General features: G+C 48.7%; 1 protein-coding gene across 2 annotated transcripts in view; it reads left to right on the forward strand.

The window, feature by feature from the left end:
• LOC149970076 (ELKS/Rab6-interacting/CAST family member 1-like) overlaps positions 1-4,108 on the forward strand; it is a 534,697-nt gene extending 530,589 nt beyond the window's left edge. Inside the window, exon 22 of one of the 2 annotated variants that reach the window (XM_090228733.1) lies at positions 2,084-4,108. In XM_090228733.1, coding sequence (XP_090084859.1) covers positions 2,084-2,221 — 138 coding nt within the window. In that variant the 3' untranslated portion in view covers positions 2,222-4,108. The remainder of the gene's footprint in view (positions 1-2,083) is intronic. The other variant, XM_090228734.1, reaches the window with a different exon arrangement.
• Positions 4,109-10,000: the final 5,892 nt, after the last annotated feature.

The raw sequence follows: 10,000 nt of genomic DNA on the forward strand, positions 1-10,000 counted from the left end.
TTGGTGAAGGAATGGAGTGTTCCAGGAGAATTTAAATGGGTTTAGTGAGTTGGTGAAGGAATGGAGTGTTCCAGGAGAATTTAAATGGGGTTAGTGAGTTGGTGAAGGAATGGAGTGTTCCAGGAGAATTTAAATGGGGTTAGTGAGTTGGTGGAGGAATGGAGCGTTTCAGGAGAATTTAAATGGGTTTAGTGAGTTGGTGAAGGTTGGGGATGTGGATGTGAAGAGGGGATCAACTGTGGATCCATGGTCCAGGGAGAGGGAGAGGGAGGGGGGGTTTATGGGGGAGAGAGAGGGGGTGACCCTGGGCCTGGTGGAGAGGTGGAAGGGAAGAGGTAGAGGAGGAGAGGAGAAGGACAAGGAAAGATGGAGGGGGAGAAGAGAAGGACAGGGAGAGATGGAGGGGGAGAAGAGGAGGAGGAGAGGAGAAGGACAGGGAGAGATGGGGGGGAGAAGAGGAGGAGGAGAGGAGAAGGACAAGGAGAGCTGGAGGGGGAGAAGAGGAGGAGGAGAGGAGAAGGACAAGGAGAGATGGAGGGGGAGAGGAGAAGGACAAGGAGAGCTGGCGGGGGAGAATAGGTGGAGAGGTTAACTCACACGGATGTTCCCCCTCTCTAAATCACTCAGTCCCTCTTTCTTTCCCTCTCTAGCTCTCTCTTTCTCTTCCTCTGCTCTCCTCTGCTCACTCCTTTACAGTGCACTAGCTACCCATTTCCTGTGACCTCTCACCTCTCAGAGAAGAAAAGAGAAGAAAGAAGGGATAGAGGGAGGAGGGAAGGAGGAGGACAGAGGGAGGAGGGAAGGAGGAGGACAGAGGGAGGTATCTGTACAGACTCATCAGCCCTGGGAGACTTGAGGCCAGTCAGTCAGGCTGTCTACATGGAGGTCCTTCTCTCTCCACTGACCAGAAAGACCATCTGTCCAGAAAGTCACTCTGAAATATTAGCTTTTTATGGTTCTGAAGTCCACGTGTTTTCTCCCACTGTTTTGTTGTTTATGTTTATTTGTTGCTATGTACCTGACCTATGATGTACCTGACCTATGATGTACCTGACCTATGATGTACCTGACCTATGATGTACCTGACCTATGATGTACCTGACCTATGATGTACCTGACCTATGATGTACCTGACCTATGATGTACCTGACCTATGATGTACCTGACCTATGATGTACCTGACCTATGATGTACCTGACCTATGATGTACCTGACCTATGATGTACCTGACCTATGATGTACCTGACCTATGATGTACCTGACCTATGATGTACCTGACCTATGATGTACCTGACCTATGATGTACCTGACCTATGATGTACCTGACCTATGATGTACCTGACCTATGATGTGACGTTAGAAAATACATGTTTTTAACATTTCTCCCCCTCTCTCTCCTCTTCCCCTCTCTCTCTTCTACCCCCTCTCTCTCTTCTCCCCCTTCTCACTCTTCTCCCCCCTCTCTCTACTCTTCCCACTCTCTCTCCTTTCCCCCTCTCTCTCTTCTCCCCCTCTCTCTCTAATCTCTCTTTCCCTCTCTCTTCTCCCCCCTCTCTCTCTTCTCCCCCTCTCTCTCTTATCTCTCTTTCCCTCCTTCTACCCCCTCTCTCTCCTCTCTCCTGCCCCACTCTCTCTCCTCTCTCCCTTCTCTCCCCCCTCTCTCTCATTTTCCCCCTCTCTCTCTTCTCCCCCCTCTCTCTCTTCTCCCCCTCTCTCTCTAATCTCTCTTTCCCTCCCTCTCCCCCTTTCTCTCCCCTCCCCTCTCCCTCACTCTCCCCCCTCTCTCTCATATCACTCTTTCCCTCCCTCTCCCCCCTCTCTCTCCTCTCTCCCGCCCCCTCTCTCTCCTCTCCCCCCTCTCTCTCTTTTTCCCCCTCCTCTCTCTCTTCTCCCCCTCTCTCTAATCTCTTTTTCCCTCCCTCTCCCCCTCTCTCGTCCCTCCCCCTCTCTCTCCTCTCCCCCCTCTCTCTCCCCTCCCCCTCTCTCTCCTCTCTCTCCTCTCCCCTTCCCCTCTCCCTCCCCCTCTCCCTCCCTCTCCCCTCCCCCTCTCCCTCCCTCTCCCTCCTCTTTCTCACCCCATCAGTTGGAGTCGGAGCTGGCGGTGTGTGAGAAGGAGAGTGCAGAACTCCAGGAGCATGCTAACTGTGTCCTGCAGCAGATCGCTGACCACTGCCCCGACATCCTGGAGCAGGTGGTCAACGCCCTGGAAGAGTCCTGCTGACCTGTCAATGTCCCCGCCAGCCACACTCTCACAACGCGTCAAGAGAGAGAGAGAGAGATGCCTTTATATTCGCGGTCCTTCGTTTCCTGCCTTACCAGTTCTCCCAATATCTCTTTGGGGATTTGTTACTGATTTATTAACAATGATTTGTCAGATTGGTGCAACAATCCTCTAAATCTAAAAATGTTTGTGGTGAGAAGGCCTTCTTGAACCGTTCATGACGTTGAACCCTGTCTTTTTCTTAGACCTGACCACAAAACCTGTCCGTTACTAAGGTGTGGTCAACCATGTTATATTAGTGTTACTCACATACAGTTACTGCTTAGTTACTACACAGTTACTGCTTAGTTACTACACAGTTACTGCTTATGTACTGCTTAGTTACCACACAGTTACTGCTTAGTTAGTACTTAGTTACCACACAGTTACTGCTTAGTTACTGCTTAGTTACCACACAGTTACTGCTTAGTTATCATACAATTACTGCTTAGTTACTACACAGTTACTGCTTATTTACTGCTTAGTTACCACACAGTTACTGCTTAGTTACTACACAGTTACTGCTTAGTTACCACACAGTTACTGCTTAGTTACTACACAGTTACTGCTTAGTTACTACACAGTTACTGCTTAGTTACTACACATGTACTGCTTTGTTACTACACAGTTACTGCTTAATTACTACACAGTTACTGCTTAGTTACTACACAGTTACTACACAGTTACTGCTTAGTTACTACTGCTTAGTTACTACAAAGTTACTGCTTAGTTACTACACATTTACTGCTTAGTTACTACTGCTTAGTTACTACACAGTTACTGCTTAGTTACTACCCAGTTACTACTTAGTTACCACACAGTTACTGCTTAGTTACTACACAGTTACTGCTTGGTTACTACACAGTTACTGCTTAGCTACCACAACATTACTGCTTAGTTACTACACAGTTACTGCTTAGTTACTACACAGTTACTGCTTAGTTACTACACAGTTACTGCTTAGTTACTACACAGTTACTGCTTAGTTAGTTACTGTCCTAATGGTGACTGTCCTAATGGGATGGGGATATCATTATGACCAATATGAAGAGAAGCTAGAGACTCTGAATCATGGTCATGTACCCACTACTTAGACCATTCTAGAATCCCCCCTACAGCTTTCTGTCCTGTTGTCCTGCATTCCACATGGAACCCTATTCCCTTTATAGAACCCTACTCCCTTTATAGAACCCTATTCCCTTTATATAACCCTATTCCCTTTATAGAACCCTATTCCCTTTATAGAACCCTATTCCTTTATAGAACCCTATTCCTTTATAGAACCCTATTCCCTTTATAGAACCCTATTCCCTTTATAGAACCCTATTCCCTTTATAGAACCCTATTCCCTTTATAGAACCCTATCCCCTTTATAGAACCCTATTCCCTTTATAGAACCCTATTCCCTTTATAGAACCCTATTCCTTTATAGAACCCTATTCCTTTATAGAACCCTATTCCCTTTATAGAACCCTATTCCCTTTATAGAACCCTATTCCCTTTATAGAACCCTATTCCCTTTATAGAACCCTATCCCCTTTATAGAACCCTATTCCCTTTATAGAACCCTATTCCCTTTATAGAACCCTATTCCCTTTATAGAACCCTATTCCCTTTATGGAACCCTATCCCCTTTATAGAACCCTATCCCCTTTATAGAACCCTATTCCCTTTATAGAACCCTATTCCCTTTATAGAACCCTATTCCCTTTATAGAACCCTATTCCCTTTATAGAACCCTATTCCCTTTATAGAACCCTATTCCCTTTATAGAACCCTTTTCCCTTTATAGAACCCTATTCCCTTTATAGAACCCTATTCCCTTTATAGAACCCTACATTTCATCACGGCCCATATCAATCAATCAATCAATCAATCAATCAATCAAATGTATTTATAAAGCCCTTCTTACATCAGCTGATATCTCAAAGTGCTGTACAGAAACCCAGCCTAAAACCCCAAACAGCAAGCAATGCAGGTGTAGAAGCACGGTGGTTAGGAAAAACTCCCTAGAAAGGCCAAAACCTAGGAAGAAACCTAGAGAGGAACCAGGCTATGAGGGGAGGCCAGTCCTCTTCTGGCTGTGCCCGGGTGGAGATTATAACAGTACACAGAACTCCTGTGAAAAGTAGTGCACTATATAGGGACTAGGGTGCCCTTTTGGGACACAGCCTAGATCTTGAGATCTGGGAATATGAATTTAAATGACCTTTGATGCCATTTCTTTGCTGCTACCTTTTGCTTTGGTTGTTCGAGATAGTTTGTTGTTGTTCCTCTCTATGATGACAGTTCTCTGATGGTTTTGGGGAACAGGAAACCTAGTCGTGTTTTTATTTCCGTTGTCCCCCGTTGAAAGGTTAGAGTTAGGAGATGGAAAAACAACACTATTATTGAGACACTCGAGCAACAACAGTATTATTGAGACATTCAAGCCACACGAATGTTCACCACTCACCGTAACAACAGGGAAAGTATGTTTCGGCAACGATATCTATTCTGGGAGCGGGCTGTTGATGTTGAAATACAGATCCAATTCATCTGGGCTTTTTAAACCTCATAAGGACTCTTTAGTATCTCTATAGACAGGACTCGCTAGACAGGACTCCCTAGACAGGACTCTCTAGACAGGGATTCTCTAGACAGGACTCTTTAGTATCTCATAGACTCTGAAATGTATCTCTAGACAGGGATTCTCTAGACAGGACTCTCTAGACAGGATTCTATAGACAGGACTCGCTAGACAGGACTCTCTAGACAGGGACTCTCTAGACAGGATTCTATAGACAGGATTCGCTAGACAGGACTCCCTAGACAGGACTCTCTAGACAGGGACTCTCTAGACAGGATTCTATAGACAGGACTCGCTAGACAGGACTCTCTAGACAGGACTCCCTAGACAGGATTCTCTAGACAGGACTCTAGACCGGACTCTTTAGACAGGACTCCCTAGACAGGGCCTCTAGACAGGACTCTCTAGACAGGACTCTTTAGACAGGACTCTTTAGACAGGATTCCCTAGACAGGGACTCTAGACAGGACTCTCTAGACAGGACTTTCTAGACAGGATTCCCTATGGTGATGTTAGATGGTTAAACAGCAGACCCAGTTGAGAGTGTGTGTAGTTAGCTAACCTAACCTAGCAGGTGTGACGCGCTGGTTCTTTCTGTTGTGGGTGGTTCTCTTCGGCACTGTTCAACCAATCCAGTAAATGTGGAGGAGGAGTTAAGGTGGAGTGTCGCCTTGCTGACGTCCGAAAGCAGAAGCCGCGTTTCATTTCCCATGAAAACCAGGTGGTAGTTAGCTTATGGATCTCCCCTGATTTAGAGCCGTGATGAGAGCCGTATGGAGGTCACAAACCCACAGTTTCCAGGGGAGTATGGCCTGGAGACACAGAGGGAATATTTACACCCAGCATGACTTCCTATAGGAAGTGACATCATCTCAGTCAGGTCCACAGGCTGGTTCCTCCCTCTTTCCTTCTGATCTATATTTACTTCTGTCTTTCTTTCAATCAGCATGGACATGAAAGACAGCAGGGAGGTGAGGTCACTCAGACAGTATGCGTGATGTTCTAGTGATGACTCGGTGGTGAGCAGATCACTGTTTTATGTGGCTCAATTATGACCATCCTCCCTCTCTCCTCTCTATCCCTCTCTCCTCTCTATCTCTCCCATCCCCCTCTCTCTATCCCTCTCTCCTCTCTATCTCTCCCATCCCCTCTCTCTCTATCCCTCTCTCCTCTCTATCTCTCCTATCCCCCTCTCCTCTCTATCTCTCCCATCCCCTCTCTCTCTATCCCTCTCTCCCCTCTATCTCACCCATCCCCTTTCTCTCTATCCCTCTCTCCCCTCTATCTCTCCCATCCCCTCTCTCTATCCCTCTCTCCCCTCTATCTCTCCCATCCCCCCTCTATTATCCCTCTCTCCCCTCTATCTCTCCCATCCCCCCTCTCTCTATCCCTCTCTCCCCTCTATCTCACCCATCCCCCCCTCTCTCTATCCCTCTCTCCCCTCTATCTCACCCATCCCCTTTCTCTCTATCCCTCTCTCCTCTCTATCCCTCATCCCCCCTCTCTCTATACCTCTCTCCCCTCTATCTCTCCCATCCCCCCTCTCTCTATCCCTCTCTCCCCTCTATCTCACCCATCCCCCCTCTCTCTATCCCTCTCTTCCATCTATCTCTCCCATTCTCTCCCCCATTCTATCCTCTCTCTATCTATCTATCTCTTCCTCTCTTTCTTCCCCATTCTCTCTCACTTTCTCTCTCTCTCTATCCCTCTCCCACATTCTCTCCCCCATTCTCTCCCCATCCTCTCTCTCTCTTTATCCCTCTCGTTCCTCTATCTCCCGCATCCTCTCCTCTCTCTCTTCTCTCTTCCCCTCTCTCTCCCCCATTCTCTCCTCTCTTCACCTCTCTCTTCCCCTCTCTCTCCCTCACCCTCTCCTCTCTCTCCTCTCTTCCTCTCTCTCTCCCCCATCCTCTCCTCTCTGGTCAGTCAGTCAGTCATTCTAATCAACACACTCACCGCTCCATCACTTCCAGCTAAAGGTGACTGAGGTTCTGGCTTGCATCCCAAATGGAACCCTATTCACCATATAGTGCACTTATTTTACCCAGGGCCCATAAGACTCTGGTCAACAGTAGGGCACTATGTAGGGAATAGGGTGCCATTTGCGATGCACATTTGAGTGCACAAACACTCACACTTCATTGTTCACCTTAAATGGTGTTTTGTGGTTGTAGCTCCTGTATGACACGGTTCATTCACTTCCCTTTGTGTGTCGTATTGGCGGTAAATAGCTGGACTCACCCCGGTGATGAACCGTGGCCTTACTGCTACAGGTCTAGTCTGGGACCAGATAGTTGAGTGTGTGAGAGTTCACAGTTGAGTCTTCCTCTGTTCTCTGGAGATTATACTGTCTGTACATCTACATGATAAGACCTGGCTCATATCAGTCCCACCCTGCTTACTCTTTCTCTCTTTCTCTTCCTCCTCTCTCTCACTCTCCTCCCCTCTCTCCCCCTCTCTACCTCTCTCTCTTCACCCCCTCTCTCTCTCTCTCTCTCTCTCTCTCTCTCTCTCTCTCCACCCCTCTCTCTCTCTCTCTCTCCACCCCTCTCTCTCCCTCTCTCCTCCCCGCCTCTCTCCACCCCTCTCTCTCCCTCTCTCTCCACCCCTCTCATTCTCTTCTCTCCACCCATCTCTCTCCACCCCTCTCATTCTCTTCTCTCCTTCCTTCTCTCTCTCCCTCCTTCTCTCTCTCCCTCCTCTCTCTCCACCCCTCTCCCTCTCCCTCTCTCTCCAACCCTCTCCTTCTCTTCTCTACCTCCTTCTCTCTCTCCCTCCTTCTCTCCCCCTCTCTCTCTCTCTCCACCCCTCTCTTTCCCTCTCCACCCCTCTCTCTCCCTCTCTCCTCCCCCCCCTCTTTCCACCCCTCTCTCCCTCTCTCTCCACCCCTCACCTTCTCTTCTCTCCCTCCTTCTCTCTCTCTCCCTCCTCTCTCTCCACCCCTCTCTCTCTCCCTCTCTCTCAACCCTCTCCTTCTCTTCTCTACCTCCTTCTCTTTCTCCCTCCTTCTCTCTCTTTCTCTCTCTCCACCTCTCTCTCTCTCTCTCTCTCCACCCCTCTCTCTCTCTCCCTCCTTCTCTCTCTCCCTCCTTCTCTCTCTCCACCTCTCTCTCTCTCTCCACCCCTCTCTCTCTCCCTCTCTCTCAACCCTCTCCTTCTCTTCTCTACCTCCCTCTCTCTCTCTCCCTCCTCTCTCTCAACCCTCTCCTTCTCTTCTCTGCCTCCTTCTCTCTCTCTCTCTCTCTCTCTCTCCCTCCTTCTCTCTCTCCACCTCTCTCTCTCTCGCTCTCTCTCTCCCTCCCTCCTCTCTCTCAACCCTCTCCTTCTCTTCTCTACCTCCTTCTCTCTCTCCCTCCTTCTCTCTCTCTCTCTCCCTCCTTCTCTCTCTCCACCTCTCTCTCTCTCTCTCTCTCTCCACCTCCCTCTCTCTCTCTCTCTCTCTCTCTCTCTCTATCTCTCTCTCTCTATCTCTCTCTCTCTCTCTCTCTCCCTCCTCTCTCTGGTGGTTAATGGTTCTGACCTGGTGGTTATTGTTAGTCATTCTGACCACAGCTCATATAACAGTTAGAGACAGAGACGTGACCAACACCTACTGAACACACACACACCACACACACACACATACTGCGAGAATGCACACACGCCTCTCACACACACAGACCCACAAACCCACATCAGACAGATAGAGAGCCAGGCAGACAGACATGAGTGTCATTCCTGTGGTTTCACACGGTTTGAGTCAGGGTCTTTCTACAGTCAGACACTACATATTGAACCCTTAACCTTCCACCATGATGTCACTTCCTGTCTAACGACAGTCTAACAGTATCACCATGATGTCACTTCCAGTCTAACGACAGTCTAACAGTATCAGAACCACATTGACTACAGTCTAACAGTATCAGAACCACATTGACTACAGTCTAACAGTATCAGAACCACACTATACTGGTGTACTGTAGTCTGGAGAACAGGATGTGGAAAACAGGATGTGGAGAACAGGATGTGGAGAACAGGATGTGGGGGACAGGATGTGGAGGACAGGATGTGGAGAACAGGATGTGGAGGACAGGATGTGGATAACAGGATGTGGAGAACAGGATGTAGAGAACAGGATGTAGAGAACAGGGATGACGTGTGTCAGAGCCAGAGGTTCCTCAGGCCTGTGGTCTGGTTTGTCCCTCAGACTTTGGAAATTAGTCAATTCCATTCGTCCAATAGTGACAGGAGCTGGAGAACGAAAACAAAGACACCGTCATCAAGGTCCAGAGACAGGCCTTCTCTGATTGGTTGTTCTGCCTCCTGTCCTGAGAGCAGCCCTATCGCGTGCCACCTCAACCCTCAATAAACTTTATTCAATTCAACCCTGTGACACAAGGGTTGATCTTATCAGTTCCAGCAGAGTGGAGCCACGTACAGCACGCAAGTCCAGGGCATCATTACCCCGTGGCACCACTACTCTGCCAGTCTTATGAGCACGGCGGCCATCTTGATGACTGGCATACCTGCTTTACAACCTGTTTTATATCTGTCATTACCAATTATTGACCTCCATATTCTGGGGAGTGTTGTGTTACGCTCGTTTAATCCCTCCCTGTCTCTCTGCCTGCCTCTCTCTCTGTCTGCCTCTCTCTCTGTCTGCCTCTCTCTCTGTCTGCCTCTCCCTCTGTCTGCCTCCCTGTCTGTCTGCCTCTCTCTCTGTCTGCCTCCCTGTCTGTCTGCCTCTCTCTCTGTCTGCCTCTCTCTGTCTGCCTCTCTCTCTGTCTGCCTCCCTGTCTGTCTGCCTCTCTCTCTGTCTGCCTCCCTGTCTGTCTGCCTCTCTCTCTGTCTGCCTCTCTCTCTGTCTGCCTCCCTGTCTGTCTGCCTCTCTCTCTGTCTGCCTCCCTGTCTGTCTGCCTCTCTCTGTCTGCCGCTCTCTGTCTGCCTCTCTGTCTGTCTGCCTCTCTCTCTGTCTGCCTCTCTCTCTGTCTGCCTCTCTCTCTGTCTGCCTCTCTCTCTGTCTGCCTCTCTCTCTGTCTGCCTCCCTGTCTGTCTGCCTCTCTCTCTGTCTGCCTCTCTCTCTGTCTGCCCCCCTGTCTGTCTGCCTCTCTCTCTGTCTTTCAGTTCAATTCAAGGGTCTTTATTGGCAGGGAAACATATATTTACATTGTCAAAGCAAGTCAAATGGATAA

The sequence above is a fragment of the Oncorhynchus mykiss genome, unplaced genomic scaffold, assembly GCF_057628025.1.
Source record: "Oncorhynchus mykiss isolate SJ-2025 unplaced genomic scaffold, ASM5762802v1 scaffold96, whole genome shotgun sequence".
NCBI classification, from domain to species: Eukaryota; Metazoa; Chordata; class Actinopteri; order Salmoniformes; family Salmonidae; genus Oncorhynchus; species Oncorhynchus mykiss.